This window comes from Aptenodytes forsteri, unplaced genomic scaffold, assembly GCF_000699145.1.
Source record: "Aptenodytes forsteri isolate BGI_AS27 unplaced genomic scaffold, ASM69914v1 Scaffold82, whole genome shotgun sequence".
Taxonomy (NCBI): domain Eukaryota; kingdom Metazoa; phylum Chordata; class Aves; order Sphenisciformes; family Spheniscidae; genus Aptenodytes; species Aptenodytes forsteri.
Window position 1 is genome coordinate 14,328,201 of NW_008795490.1, and position 16,551 is coordinate 14,344,751.

At 40.1% G+C, this 16,551-nt stretch overlaps 1 protein-coding gene across 2 annotated transcripts; it reads left to right on the top strand.

Annotated features, from left to right (window-relative positions):
* Positions 1-183: 183 nt before the first annotated feature.
* On the top strand, positions 184-16,245 carry KIAA0408 (KIAA0408 ortholog). 2 transcript variants are annotated; one of them, XM_009281538.1, is made up of 6 exons: positions 184-418; positions 4,956-5,154; positions 7,908-8,249; positions 8,596-8,675; positions 10,025-11,396; positions 13,326-16,245. In XM_009281538.1, exons 2-6 carry the CDS (start codon positions 5,020-5,022, stop codon positions 13,497-13,499), a joined length of 2,103 nt encoding a protein of 700 aa, XP_009279813.1. In that variant the 5' UTR covers positions 184-418; positions 4,956-5,019; the 3' UTR covers positions 13,500-16,245. The 2 variants fall into 2 exon arrangements, with proteins under 2 accessions (XP_009279813.1, XP_009279814.1); XM_009281539.1 differs by having other exon boundaries at positions 5,011-5,154.
* Positions 16,246-16,551: the final 306 nt, after the last annotated feature.

Genomic DNA, 16,551 nt, shown 5'->3' on the forward strand with positions numbered 1-16,551 from the left:
GCTTTAATGTTAACACTGGCTGCTTTGGCAAGCTTTAAAGACTGGACTGCACTATAAAACCTAAAAATGTCCTGGACTTGGAGTTGTTTACACAAAATATGAGGAGATATAAAGTTACAGAGCTGGGGGTTGGAAGAGATGGCTTTAAAACTATCCTCCGTGCACTGACGTCACGTGGAAGCCAGCTGCTGGGATGATGCTGAACGGAACTGTTTTTCAGTTTGCAAAAGTTGCGGAGTTATTCAGAGAGTTGCAAATGCTGCCCCAGTTGAAAGGTTGTGTCTCGCTTAGCTTTCTTATTTCTTTTAAAGATCAGGATTCGCAGAACTGGATCCCAGCTAGCTATGCATTTCATTGCTTTCACTGCTGTTTAGAAATGGACTGAAAAACTTCTAAAGGATTTCTTATTCCATGAAAGGTACGGTTACGGTTTATTTTAAATCAGTGGTTTTGAACCGTTAAGATTAAAAAAGAAAGCAAATTACTAATGTGGCAAACAGTTATTTAAACATCTCTGTAATGTTATTTATATGTAACGTGGTGTTCATGTATGTTATATATGGTCTTCATTCTTAGAGAAAGAATATTCATTAGTTCAGTCAGTTTCTTCAGAGCAGGCACAGATATATCAACAGACCAGGGAAGACAGGTAGCACTGTGAGCACTCGAGTCTCTCTCTCTCTCTCTCTCTCTCTCTTTCTTTCTTTCTTTCCCCTCCCTCCCTCCCTCCCTCCCTTTCTTCCTTCCTTTCCTTTCCTTTCCTTTCCTTTCCTTTCCTTTCCTTTCCTTTCCTTTCCTTTCCTTTCCTTTCCTTTCCTTTCCTTTCCTTTCCTTTCCTTTCCTTTCCTTTCCTTTCCTTTCCTTTCCCTTCCTTTCCCTTCCTTTCCCATTTTCTCCCTGACAGTAATGAGAAACAAAGAATCTCCCTCCCTCCTCCCTTTCTTCCTTCCTTTCCTTTCCTTTCCTTTCCTTTCCTTTCCTTTCCTTTCCTTTCCTTTCCTTTCCTTTCCTTTCTTTCACTTTCTCTCATTTCTCTCTTTCCTTTTTCTTTCCCTTCTCTCTCTTTCACTCTCTCACTCAATTGTAGTTTCTTTTTATGTGTAAAGTGTGCAGTATTGTGACACATTGCACACTTTAATAATTGAACAAATACATAAATTTACAATTTCCTTAGTCATCCAAAATACAGCACTTTGTTGGAAATATAATTAAACCGCTTTTTTTCCTATAAAATCAAGGGGAAATTTGTGTATCTGAATGGTTGTGCACATCCAATCTAATTAATCTCTGTTGAAAAATAACATCTCAGCTGATGTCACCACAGATTATTTTCAGAAGTTGATAGAGGTTGGTTGCAAGCTATTTTGTATTTTTAATATGTGGATAGAAAGGGCACGGGTAAGTCATGGGGGAATAATAAAATTAACACCAAATAGTTGCTTAAAACATTTTTTACTTGAGAGGAGGGAGGGCTAAATGAAAAGTTAAAGGAAAATGCAGCTATTGTAGACAAAATTGATTATTTGCTTGAATTTTATTGCTGTAATGAGCTTCTGACCTTGTCTAGGACATGCAGAAAGTGCCAATACTGCAGGAGCACAGATACTGCTCAGATCCACACAGCAAATTATAATGTGGCATTTTACATCCCTTTGGGTTGCTTAAGCCATGTGAAATACCCATGGGGACATCTCGGTACACTATACAGACAGAGGGTATACTACCAGGACTACAAATTGGATTTTGTTGCTAGTAGGGAAAAGAAGAAGCAAAAGACCCCCTCCCCCCAAAAAAAAAAACCAAAACAAAAAAAACCCCAAACACCAAGGAAAAAAAAAGGGGAAAGTGTCATAGAAATAGGAGTTACAACTCTCTGAGGAATTTATCCACTGTACAATAGCAGCAAAACTGTCTAGTCATCCAGCTGCTAACATCAATAAACATGAGTTTTCTTCTTAGAATTTATGTCAAGAGGAAATTGGAGAAGCGTAAGAAGTGATACAAGCTTTTTGTGGATCTTAGAGCTACAAGTGACTATCTGTAACTTCTGTAACTAACCTCTTCCAAGACTTGATTTCATTTTGATGGTCTCCAATCTCTTTTTGTAATCAGAGTCCCATATGAATCAACTTGGAAATTGTTAAGATGAATGCAGACATGGCAATAGTAGTTCCCAGCACTAAGAAAGCACCAGGGGCCTTTTCAATGCTATATGCATACTTGAAAGGAGTACATATTATATATCTATTCTTATATGTGTAAAAAAAAAAGGCTATATAGTACTGACTTTCTTTCTAGTAATATGCTGCTGATTGAAGCATGGTCATTGTTACTAATAGTGCACTAGCAAAATCACCATTTGTGCAAATTGTAGACAGATTATGCCTGCCTGTCTTGTTCATGACTTTACAGCATTTATACGTTTTTCTATTTCTTTCTGACATGTATTTGAAGGATTCTAGTGGAGCAGAGAGTTGACTTCTGTTTATTTCTCAGAGATGTCTTGAAAGGTTATAAAGACATAAAAGTAGCCACAAAAAAAAAAGAAACAAAGCAAATGACTGTACTAAAAATTGCAACCTTTGAATTAGCAAAGTGAGAAAGTATCGAAATGGTTTTAAAGTTCATTAGCAATAGATGTTTAGAGTGCAACAGGTCTTAAGTGCAGTGGAATTTTTTTGTAAGTTGTTTTTGGTCAACACTTACTGAAGTCTGGCACAAAGCTGAAACGTTGGCCTGGAGAGGTGCAGTCCCTATAGCCTGGCTGCCTTCCGTAAGAAGCCATGAGCAAACCAGTGCTTGACTTCTTCTGTGATGAGAATGCTGTGCTGTCTTTCAGCAGCTCTTAGTTTCAAGGAATTTTCTGTTTTTATAAAGCTGCCCTGTATGTTTTTAGGCAGGTGGAAGAAGAAGGGTCTGAAATCTGTTTGTAGGTAGTTGAGAGACAGGTTGCCGTTTCAGAGCTCCAAGGCAGCTGTGAGTCAGAGTCTGAAAGAGTAAGCTCCAATACCATGTTACATGGTGACATGGTTACACCGTTGTGAAATGGGCTGACAGAGATGTTTGAAGAATAGTCAGCTTGTTCTCTAAGTAAGTCCTCTGTCCAAAATTGCTTGGGGTAAACAGTTTTGCAACCAACAGTTTTGCAAGTTAGGATTGGGCCCATGATGGCTGTCAGCTGAGAGATCCTGTAGCAGGACTTCCTATGACCCAAAGACCTGAGTAACCCATTGGGCTTCAGCTGAGCTCTTCTGCTTACTTGTTCGTGAAAGAAGCTGACTCCAAGTTTGGCATCAGCTTCCCAGTCAGCTGAAATAACGCAGACACTGGTAAGCAGTGATTACACAGTAGCCACAGCTGAATCAACAAGACTCGTCCACTAAAATACAGGATGGGGAAGAACTTTGCGTGAAGCTCAAGAATGAATTTTCACTATATCAAAGAAAATGTGGGCGATAAAATGGGCAGTTCCTGTGAGTTGACAATCACTGACCATCAGTCAGGGAAATGAACAAATTCCGGGAAGGTAAACTGGACTTACGCCTAGTTAACTCTCTGATACTTCATTTGCTTGCCCATACACTTGGTTTCTGGCAGGAGACCAAAGCAGTGCGGAGCCATTTTGTGACTAGAACTAGATTCCATGTCCACCTAAGTAACACAACAGCTGGCTTTGAGAGCCAAAGTTAACAAACTCAAGTATCAATGTGTGCGTACCAGCCATTATACCACAGGAGCCATCATAACTGAATGAATGAGTATTTCGGCCTTGCTGGCATAGTAAATGGGCTGATGGTAGTGGAGTTTCTGTTGTAAAGCCTAAGAAAGCAAGAGCAACACCAGGCCCATATAATCTGCAACTGTTTTGCTCCAAAGTCAGATGAGCAGATCCAAAATATTTCCCTTAAAATATACACATTTAGTGGTTCAATTAATAATTTTTCATTCATAGATACTAAGATACTAAAGAATTCTGAAGGGGAAGGAGAAACCGAAGCAAAAATTAGTTAAATATTCTGAGCAAGGTTTTGAACTAGGTTTGAGTTAGTGCTATTGGACAATAGTTTCTAATTTTCCCTATGCTGGTCCTGTAACTAACATTTATAGATTTAGATTCGTAAATCCAAAATACATGAACTCTTTATAGTGACCTATAGTCCTTTATATAATAGAATGATGCTTTCTACTGTATATCATAGAATCATAGAATCATTGAGGTTGGAAAAGACCTCTAAGATCATCGAGTCCAACCACCACCCACTAAGCCATGTCCCTAAGTGCCTCATCTACTCGTCTTTTAAATACCGCCAGGGATGGGGATATGTGTGTTTGTTACCTGTTGCTAGCTTTCCTGTCCTGTTTTCTTCCATGTATGCTAAAGCATTCATATAGCCATAAGAATTTTCTGCATGTATCAAGTTTACAGTCTTCAATTGCCAAAACAGTGTCACAATCTTTGTCGTGCTACATGCATATGTGAAAGGAGTGCATGAGCAAACATGATACCTTTACACTTGCACTTGTCTTTTGAGCAAACGTAAAAATAGCTTTCACCCTCAAGGGCAGACCTTGCAGGATCCCAAGGTCCTGAAATGCCACTGAATATCATGCAGACTCGAATTTCACTGAAAACAGGTTTATAGTGAAGAGTAATGGCAAGGATGCAAAGTGGCCATGGTACAGAGCCCGCTGTGGCAGACGTTCCTTAATTCTATGATGCTGGATGCGTGTCCCTCTTCCCGTTTCCAGATTGGGCCTCTCTGCCCTTGGGTTTGTGACCTATAATGCTTAGTTCGTCCATATTCCAGTCACACTCCAGATATATATCATGCAATCGTGTGATGCTGTCTTCTGCAAGCACATTTCAGTTAATTATTTTGGTGTTTTGCTTGGTTGTTTTTTTCCCTGAAAGCTAGAATCAAACACAAGTAAGACTTATTCTGATAAACTTCCAGGAAACATTCAGGGAAGAAAGAAAAAAAGCAGAGCTATCTTCTTGCTGTTACACAGACTGTAACCATGGACCTGCCTAAACAACTGGAAAATACTGAGAGGAACTGGAATAAAGAGAAGATGGAATTGCTGGAGAGATTTGACAATGAAAGGAAAGAATGGGAATGTCAATGGAAGGTCATGCAGAAGAAAATAGAAGAGGTACTTTTAAACAAAACTCTGAACACTAACATTTTCACTTGGGGTGAAGCGACTAGGGGTCGCTTCAGGTTTTTTTTTTTCTGAATTATATCCTATTTCTTATTTGTCACTGGAACTTTCTAATAGCTGATGGTAGGATGCAAAGCCTGGGGTTAAGCAGTATTTGCAATTGCTCATTTAATAGTCATGAATACGAAGCAGGAAGTTAAATGTCACTTTGTGTGAAGTTTGCTATGATATTGTTGGCTGTATATACTGCTACCAGTTCTGCTGGGCATGAGCCACACTGCTCATATTATACATGCTTTTTTCAAGTACATGCTGAACAACTGCATATATGGGGTTTAGGAAAATGCATATTTAGTAACAAAAAATCCAGGTATCATAATTCTCTGGCAAAAAGAAATTAGATGGCATGGGTCTGCTGGGGTAAATGGTAGTATTAAAAAGAACGTCATACATTAAACACTGCATGATGCAGAATCGTTCTGGCTAGAACCTGCTCCATTTATGGACAGCTTTTAATAGAGAAAACAACTACAGTAAATAGCATGAAAGTCCTGACACCACTTGTGTTTACACATACTAACAAACACTCACTCCCTGCCATTTCTAATGCATCTCCTTCCAGAAATAGTTAAGGTAATTATTTATTATTCTTTTATCCCCAAACTGTCCCTGCAGCAGAACCCTCTGGCACCCTGCAATGCATAAATTGAATCTGCCTTGGCAACATATAGAAGCAAGTTTTTTCACCACTGAGCTTTCCACATTTTTTATTCTAATATACACATGGAGTAGTTTTGCTTGCTCTCTGCCAACACTGTCCTGTGGCTGAGCAACACAGGAATGCATGGCAGAGATGGCTCACATGAAAGTATGAGAAGGAAAATTATCAGAGCCAAATGAATTGCAGCCATACACTGCCCATTAAACCAGCCTGCAGCATAACTCCATAATGTCAGCTCTCTTATATTTTATCTGCAGTTCTTGCAGACTTTGGTATGATAGTATCTGCCACATTTTGTCTTTTGTGTTAGGACATTTCTGTGCAGTCTTACCTAATTTCACTGCCAAGGTGAGAGTGCTTCAAAAGTTAGTAATGTGATCTGTGTGTGTAGTTGATATGAGCTGTTTTGGAACGACCCTAATGTGTTGTGAAAAGGTATTCTGGCTATTAGTAGTCCTGACAATGGCAGCGAAGACCATGTTTTTTCCATGTTCTTTATTAGCACATGGATTAGGAAAGCGTGACAGAGACAGAAAAAGAGATAAAGAATGGAATGGGGCTGAGGGGAAGAGAATGAAGCAAATCGATGGGTATTGCAGGACCAGACAAAACTGCAGATGATACCCCAAGGTTATCGGTATCTTACGGTCCCCTCTTAAGCTGTGTCTATAGCTGCTCTTGATTTCAGTTGCCTGACATTTCTTCGCCAAAAGCCACAAGGCTGAAGAAAAGGGGAGATACCTTTTAAATGCCATCCTCTGTAGAGGGATTTCCTCAATAAAACTTGTGCTACCTTATCAGCTTGTATTTTTATTTGGTAGTTTTCTCTAGCCCACCAAAACTTAACTTAATTCCTGGATTCCTCCAGGAAGACTTATGTGGTTTAGGAGATGATATTGTTGAGTTATGAGGTGGTATCCTTCCTTCTTACTGCTCTGCTGAGTCCATATGAGGCCCTCTTCTTGGAAATGACAAAGGTCAGCCCTCAGGTTCCATGAGCAGCTGGGCTTTGGGAGTGAGATCTGAAAGCCCAGGATGAGGTCAAGTGTTAGGTCTCTGAACGTGAGAATACTTCTAATCCACAGCACTACTCGTGAAATGGCCACATGTTCTTCATGTTGTTATTCTTTTTCACTGTCCTTCCAAAAGCTGTTGTGATGCCTTGTGCACTGCGAGAGAGCAGGCAGAGGGCTGTTCAGAGGTGCATGCTCTGTGCTTTCTTCATAAAAGCAAGTTAAGAATGAATGTTTATAAAGAGCTGTGGGATTCTTGGCACTGGAAATGATACTCTAAGCAGAAGAGGTTTTTATGATGTTGCTGTTTTTTCTAATTTATAATTTATCACAGTTCCCTAGTTTGAATATGCTGGGTGACAGGAATTAACACCTTTTCATTTACTAATGAAGCTACTGGATCTCAGCAGGTAGCACGAAAGAAGAGTAGAGGGTGACAGCACATTGCCAAATAATACCATTCTGCAGTACTGATTTATCACTCCAGAAGAGGGAAGAACTCCACTTGTCTGAGAACTAGAAAAGTCTGCTGTGTGTGATGAGAATTCACTTCCCCTCCTTAAACTAATACACCTTAACAGGCTGTAACATAGCCAGAGCCCTCTCCCTCCCTCACATCCCCCCACATTCCCCATCCATCAGATCAGGGCTGTGTCCACCACATAGTGTGCTGATATTACTTGGAAGACAACCATACAGCTTCTGGCTCAAGGCAGGGCCATTGACCTCGTGAGACCTCTTCCAATCCCATCCTATGGGTGGAAGCCATACATTAAAACCATGGCAAAGAGTTTGTGAATGGTAACAGCCCTTTCCTCATCCTGTGACAATAACTGTCTGTGAACTATCACACTGTGTGACTCAACACTTTTCTACTAACACATGTATAAAATCTTTCTGCTTGGTGCTACTGAGTGAAGCATTGTTCAAAACAGAAGATGAATATGTTCTTTTACCATAAGGTTCATCACAGTACCATGATCTAATAGACGGTTCTATTGGTTTTTCAGCTTTACCAGGAGGTAAAACTTAGAAGGGAGAGCAATATGAACGTCCATGATAATAAGGCCATTCAGAGCAAGATGCTGCAGCTGTCCATGCATTCCCCTACTTCGGGAGAGAGTGACACAGTGGAGCTGAACTATCAACACAATGTGGCAAATGACAGGATGGAAAAAGGGAGTTTGCTCAGTGAAGCAGGACACGAATGTAAAGAAACCAGAGCCAAGAGCAGAAACAATACTCTGTTAATGGACAATCTGACCTTTGAGAACCTTGAGGAACCCGAAGACAGCCTCAGCGTCAAAACTTCCAAGAAAAATGCCAAGAATTATATTGGTGATCTCAATGTAGTAAGTAAAGTATCAGCATGTTTCAGTTACAAGGGTGAGGAAAATACTGAGGGCTTTGGCCTGCCAGGTTAACCTAAAGAACTGATCTCCCTGATTTTAGCTTTCCAGCAAGGCACTGTCTCTACTTCCTCCTCGGTTTGCTATTGATGAGTGTCTTCTCACTGTTGAAATGCATTAACAGCATGCTCTTTACCTCTGTTCATAACCTGGGGGCATTTTTGTATCTCCCCTTGTGCTACTTTCCTCTGCTGTGAGTCTTAAATGCAAATCACCACAAGCTTCAAAATAATTCTGGAGATACCATTTAAAAGGCTTATATTAAAGGACTGTTTTTATATTTATAAAGGCTCTTAAAGAACTTGCCAGAGTCAGTGAAGAATTATGCAGCTATCAAGAGGAAATTCGAAAGAAGTCCAACCACAGAAGGTAAAAACATATTTGGACTCTTTATACTAGAGGAAGAAAATGAATAATGAGGCTGTGCTCCTGTTCACTTTGATGGCGGGGGCGTTGCTGTTGAATTTATTAGGAGTTGGGCAGTTCCTATCCTCCTAGTGTTTCAGTGCTTAGCATAAAACATTCAAATGAAATATACTGAAAATATGATACAAGGGCACGTTTTACTAGCAAAATGGAGTTTATCTATAGAACCTACAAAATGAAATTAGTATTTATACCAGATAAAATTGTACTTGTTTCTAATGGCTATTATAGAGAATTGGGAAAGTGAATGTCTGCCCTGGTCCCATTTCCATGCAGTTCTATACAACATTGTGTGGATTTGTTAGGCTGGGAGGTTTCTTAGATTAAGCCCAGATCTAGCCTTAAGTGTGAAGGATGTGTCAGGGACTGACAATCCAAGAGTGCAAAGAAGGCAAAAGAAGGAAGAACAACCATACATTTGTACAAATGGAAAGATGGTGAGCCAGACCCTGAAAAGTATGGCAAATGAACATTCCGCCATCTGTTAAAAATTCTATGTTCATGGTCTCCTTTAGCAAGCTAAACACCAGTCTTCCTCTCGAGTGGTTCTCAGAAGGTAAGACTGAACCCGTGGTGTGACGGGGTGCACACCGTGAAAGAGATTGAGAAAGGCTATGCCTCAGCTATGCTGAGACCCCATGGAAGTCTGCATCATGGCAAGCTCTTCTCAGATGCTCCCAAAGAGCAGAGGGACTTCTTACACTCCCCCATGCAATCAGTTGGCTGTCTGTCACTGCAGTTGGCCGTCTGTCACTTATTTATTATTGTAGCTGGGTTAGCGTTTGTATCTTTAAAGCAAATAGATTCATAGCTGATGCATAGTTTCTAAATCCTGGCTGAGAAAGGTGATTTTTTAACAGATCTCAAAAGACACATTTGTACTGTCATGTGTAATGTTAGGAAACCTACACAAGGTATGCACTATGTCCTACAGCTTTCTTCATTCAGTTCATAGTCAGGTATACTCTCACTGGAGTCATTAGAACTCACAAGATCCCACTGTTCTTACTGTAGGATACATAAGAAAACAAGCAATCATCTACAAAAACTCAGAAAAAGAATTTTAGTGGCAAGGGAAAGGAATACAAGATTCCCTTTGTTGAGCTTTCTTCAAATTCTTCACGTATGTTTCAAATACGCTGGGTGTATCAGCTGCAGCAAAACTGCTCCCAAATCTTTTTAAGCAGCCAGTGTTAAAACACCTGCTCACAGGGAGAATGAATCCATGCTGAGGTCCCCTGGGGGAATACCCTTACTGCTCATCCCTAAAACACCTCTCCTTTTATTTCCAGAATGAAGTCACTTCCTTTCCTGGGGGAATTTGAGGAAACCGAAAACACAGTTATTCTGCCTGAGATGAACCATGTGTCCAGCAATGAATCACAGACTTCTGTTGCTTTTGAAACAGAGGAACATAATAATAGGAAGAATCTGATGAGCTCCACTAAGGCTTTGAAGGACATGTCTTCTGGTGGTCTTACTGGTGACAGCGGAACAGACTTCAGACCTTGGCAAAAGAAAGAAGCTCCACCAGTTCCCCCACGGAGCACTTCTCGGCACCTAACAAACTCACTTTCTGCAGTTGTACAGCTTTCTGAAGCACAAATAAGAGATCCAGGCATCAAAAGCAATTGCAAGGCTCGGGACTGTAGGAGTGGAAGGAAACTGATGAATCCTTCACCTATAAACCAGAATGAAACTGCAGCAGCCTGTGCAAATGAACAGGCTGTGAAATGTCCTGTGATGGTAACTGCTGCAATACCTGTAACCAAAAATGAGTGCAATGTACCAACAAGTTTCTGCCACAACACGTGGGCATATGATGTGGGCAAACTTGGAAAAGACAATAAAAGTGAACCTTCCCCACTGTCAGCCCAAAAGAGTTGTTCAGATGGAAATATGGCCCAAAGCAACAAGATGCACCAGAAACAAAATCCTAAGTCTCACAGCAGCCCTTATTACAGTAATGACTTTTATGCCCCTGCTACCCTGCACAATGATCTTTTGGAAGACTCTAGATATACTTTGAGAAAGACCCAAAGAAATGAAACTTTAGCGGCAAAGATCGATGAGTTTAACCGGACTGTATTTCACACAGATAAACGTAACAATGCTTTGCAAGAAAACCAGGTGCCTCGAACAGCATCGGAAGATCACAAACCCTGCAGCCCACTGTGTGACTCTGCTATTAGCAGGACAGAAACTGTAAATACATCTTGTGTTTCAAATCCCAAATTCTCTGCAGCAAAGGAGCAAGAAACTAGCAACCCCAGCAAAGCTGTCAGAACAGCAGGGCAACAAAAGCAAATAAATGGACTTCCAAATACCAGTGGTTATAGGCATATGCTTCACGAGCATGACTGGAGACCAAGTAATTTATCCGGTCGCCCGCGTTCAGCTGACTCAAGGTCGAACTATGGTGTTGTTGAAAAGCTTTTGAAAAACTATGAAAAATCAACAGTGACTTCTCCATGTAATACGAAATGCTGCAAAGATAAGTGGACATGGGCAAATTCTGAATTCACCGATGGGGGTTGTGAGACATTGAGTCAGTATTTAGAAATGCTCCAGATTGAGCAAGGAAAGCAAGAATTTCCAAGGAATTCAGCCAGGCATATTGGGCAGCAACTCAAGCAAGGAAAAGAGAGACAGAAGTTACCAGAGGTAAGGTTCATAAGAATGGCAAGAACAAAATAATTCAGTTTCACACCAAGCTTCAGATTCTAAAATGAGGCAGGCTAATGTGATCTTGTAAATAATTATGTAAAAATTGATGCTTTGGGCCAGGATCTGGATGAATCAGGAGTATTTCCTCTGAAGATAATAGAGTTGTGGGAGGGCAGAAGCATGTAAGTAAGAATGACCAGCGAAGAGGTGTGCCAGATTCTGATCTGTGCTGCTGTTGTGTAAAGCTAGATTTTAACTGCAGTGCAGTTATTCAAGGATTGAACTAGAGAGAACTGCAATCAGGTTTTAACTCACTCCCTCCTTCCTTTAGCTGACAAGTTATTTCATAAGCCTTCCCGAAAGGCTTAAGCACGCTTGGTCATGTCAAAATCCTAGAGGGCTTAGATAGCATTCTTCAGCATCCAGGGTGCTGCTTGGTTCAGGATTTCCTTGGAACTGCCTATGAAAAGGGGTATTGTAGCTCCATAAAGTTTCCAGTAATAAAGTGACCTCCTCTTACTCATGTCTCAGTTCCAGGCTTCTCCTATATATTCAAGCATAGGCTCACAGAAACAGAAGAGTATGGCATGACTAATTAATTTATATTTGGCTGAATTTTATTTTCAGAAGTTTAGAAATATTGCCTTTGCCAACATTCTTTCTTAATGAAAAGAGAAACAGATGGGTTTGAAAATACACTGTAAGTTGCAGGTTCTGTAAAAGGCCACAAAGAAAGAAAAATCATTTTTCCTGAAGAGCTCCTTGGCCAATGAACACAAAGAGATAGGCCCCTTAGCATCTCAGAAAAGAGAAGGCAAATGTGTTTGGAGCTGAGAAACTTAAATGGGTTCAGACTGTCAGCTGGTCTGCTTTAAACTGTCACAAATTCACAGACTTCAGTGGAGCTATGTGGATTTAAACAGCTGAGAATCTGACCATGCAGATTTTCTTCTGCATATCTTTCTGACAGCCTTGCAGTGATGCAACATCTTGCTTAGCAGACACATCTTTACTACAGCACAGAAAGAAAAAACCACAAAGCTTCTGATTTCTTTTTCATCTAATGAACTTTTGATAGGAAAACAAATTTTCATCAGTGAATATGTAGGGAAGAAATAATGACTAGATAATGACTGAGTTTACATTGATGTAAGCCCAGAATAATTTTACTAAGCCAACTGGATTTTTTTTTCTCCTTAGGCTCATGCTTTATGTTGTCATTTCTATCTGTACAAACTAAGTGTAGAATATGGCCTGATTAGGGGGTACCATTTTAGGTCCAGCAGCATTCACGTCACAAAGATGTAAAGAACTACACATGGCATGAGGCATTTGGTTTATTTTCATTAATTCCAATTTACATCACTAGCTACGATCAAAATCTGTTGGTTTTCCTGTGTATATAAGGCTCTGCATGTGGACATGACACTGCATTAATACATAACCATTCTGAATTAGTTACCAAGTGTAAACAGCTTCATGTTGCACTAATGGAAACAGAGTTCTTAGCAAGATGTGACTGCTGAAATAGGATCTATCAAGAAGTACCTGAAAAGTATGTGGATCATACTCCAGTAATGTAAGATGGTATTCCGAGTTCTACGTTTAGAACAGTATACGGTGTTCATTCACAAAAAACTTCCAAAAATGAAAAGAAATGAGAAGTGAATGTCAGTTTTGGCTTGCATTAACATTTTATACCTTTCCTTGTGTCTGACACTTGCCTCCGTATATTTTAAACCGCAACCGATGTGAGAATCCCTATACATAGAAATAGCTGTTCTTTTGCATTCTGCGCATTACTGTGCTCCTTTTAATAGCTTCAGACCACCTGTTCTGAGGTCACCCCAAATGTCTTCCTACATTCCCGCTGCATTCCACAAAAGCCGTAACTTGTTAAAGCAAGGAATTGCCTTTGTGTTCTAGATATCTGTGCCAGCTAAATGTTCAAGTGGGAAGGGTTTCTCCCGACCCGCTCGGCCAGCAAATCGACGCTTACCTTCCAGATGGGCACCCAGATCACCATCGGCACCGCCTGCTGTGAGAAGAACGGCGTACAACTGCTCTGTCTCCTTTCGGTCAGAGACCTCAGTAGTCTGAACCCAGAGCTGGGTTAGATGGTGTTGTGAAAGCTCTACGCCTCATTATAACTGTGTTCGGTATGTGTTATAGCAACCAGTTCTACACTGTTGTATCTTGTCCAAGAGTGAGCCCCACCACATGCCGGACAAAGCGTTTTGAATCTTAGGTCATCATCACCATGGTCTTCAGTGTTTTTATTGAGATGAAATAACTATACCCCTGGTTTTCTCTTTTTTTTTTGTAATAGCTCACAAGGAATTTCTTTTGAATGGCATCTTCCTTAATTTGCCAATCAATTTTGAGTTGAAACAATGTATAGTGCTGTATATTCTGACTCTTCTGCAAACAGCAGAACGTAAAGCTGTATGCATGATCATGTGTTCGTAGGTGCATGTGTTGGACTAGGAAGTATACAGGTCTGTATTTAGAAGAGACAAACTGTGCTAGTGTTGACATTGAAATTACAACCTATATGCCTACATATATATATACTTTGTGTTTATTTTAAAAAGTTTGAAATATACAGTCCTGATGACATTTATATTTTGTATATCTTTTACATAGGTTCACAGGTGTAGTATTTAATGTACAAAAACTAAATATGCATTTTTGTGACTGATTGCAGCGATAATGCCTTGCACAATATGTATCTGAAGCAGACTAGCTCGACTGATTCATCAGTCACGCTTCATGGCATCCTCGTTCGGTTTCCTAACCCTTATGATGCTAGGGCAAAATACCCAAACATATTTTTTCTGAATTAAACTATTATATGATTTGTAATACATTAGCCTTTTTCAGCACCAGACACATTCCTGAAATGTTCCAATCCCTTTAAAAAGCTTAAATGTGCCATTATATATATAGCATACTGTAAACACTTTGGTAGTTTCAACTAGTGTAACATACAATTTATGAAGGGAAGAAAAGGGTTGTATATGCTCAATTCTGTAAAACTTATTTTTCCTTCTAGCGTTATACTTTGAGGTTTGGCAAAGTCAGATAACGATGGACTTGTTTACTTTCACTCAAGGCAGGAGAACAAGGGCCATTGTTCCCAGTGCCGCAACCTCACTCCTTTTTTACTCTTCTCCTAGACTAGAGTGCCTGAGCCACTTGCTAATTTACTGCTCCCGGACTGACTCGTGGCGGTCAGTTACGAAGTTTACTTGCACTCTGGCAACAAGCTGCATCTAGTGCAGAAATACTGCATCGAGGTATGATCACAATAGTGCCCGAAATCCTAGACACATGGCGTTGGAAGTATGTATTTGCCATCACTTGACTCGGTATTATGGACCATCTGAATGACGTGCACAGAGCCTGGCTTGTTCCTTCCCATAGCGTGAAAGAAATATGGATGCTGCCCAGACTCTTCTGAACTTTCAGAAAGGCAGTGTCCTTCATCCTGGAATTTTTGCACCCTTCTCTAGGCTGTTGCTGGGTGCATAGTGTGGTAATGATGATAAATGTTACCTTTAAACAGCACGTCTAGGTTGAAAGGAGTAAAGAGGCACTTCTTCAACATCAGCCTGATCTTGTCTTGCAACTTTTCTTCTTCTCCTGGAGAAACATAGTGTGTTCAAAGGAATTTCAAAAATCATCCCAGGATCCATTAATGTGCACATCTTCATAGGTGAATGTAAAAAGGATTTCAGAGAGAGTGTAGGCTTTTGTCCTAGTGAATTGTATATGTGGCAATATAGGGAAAATTAATTGTGCTTAATTTGATAGTGATCTATTGTCCTACTCCAGTCACGTTGAAAATCCACACCTTCTTCCTTCCTTTTAGGGCCTTATTCTTCTTTCCTCTGCACAACTTTGATTTTGCAGAGAGAGAAAACAGGAGGCCATGTGTTCTGAGCAATATAGCCTTTATAGTAGTATCAGTAACTGTTCAGGCATGCCAGTATTGGAGCGAGCAGGCATTACAGCCATAAATCCCACCTTATCGTGCCATTGTGGCTGCCTGCATGGCAAAAACACGCTCAGAGTAATTTGCCCAATCTAGACTTCTGGTCCTTTCTAGGTGTGAGTGGTGGGAAAATCCCACAACAATATATGAAGGCTTCAAACAGATCAACAATTCATCAAAATTTGCTCAGACATTATTGCAAAGTTATTACTGGAAAAGATACAAGGACAGAAAATCTTGAAGAAAATCTTGAAATTTATACAGTTTGGATAGAGACAAAAATCTGTGTGCTTGAGTGAAAAATCAAGAGTACTATAAATTTGCCTGTTTGCCCTAATTTAGAGATTGCACTCCATTAAATTCCTTAGAACTAGAAAAATTAGAGATGATTCATAGTGAATTTGGAACATGGCTTAAGATTCTAGCTAACTGTGGAAGTTAGCAAACCAAAATGCCTTGCAAATTGACGTTTTAAATGCCTAAGTAGCTGACCAGCTTTAAATGCCTGAAGCTGAGGAAAGGGTAATATGAGAGAATTGTAAAAAAATATGGTTCTTAATTTCAGTCAGTGCTGACTGCAATAAAACTTCTTTAAATTACCTTCATGGTAAAGTTAAGCAGTTTTGTTCTGAAAAACGGTGGAGCACTTTTGTTTGAAGTATGTACCTACGAAAGCGTTTCCCTTGATTAGTCAGTGAAGGTGTTTCTTTAGTTCCCTTCAGTTTCTTGGGTCGCCTTTGACATATATCACATTATTGAATAACAGAGAAAGGATCAAATATCTACAACATTCCCTGATGTATGTAAGTTTAATGAACAGAAGGTTTTTGAAATAAACTAATAGGTCAAGGACAAGTCCATTTTGTCAAGATTTTCTGTGTCCGTCTAATTACAGACATTGGTTCTGATGCCCAAAAGTATCAAAACTGGCGATTTTGGTCTGCAGGTGGCTAGCTGGACATACCAATTTTAGAAAATTGCCACTGACACTGTTTAAATATTCTCTTCAACTGCACCTGTAACAGGGCCAGTGCACTGTGGTGAATTTTTTAGTTCCCAGAACTGTGATTGCTGAACCATAGTAATGGCTTTATTGCACTTATTTGCTATAGGGGGAAGAGCTCCGTTGGACTTTCAGGTTCCCCCATGTTATCT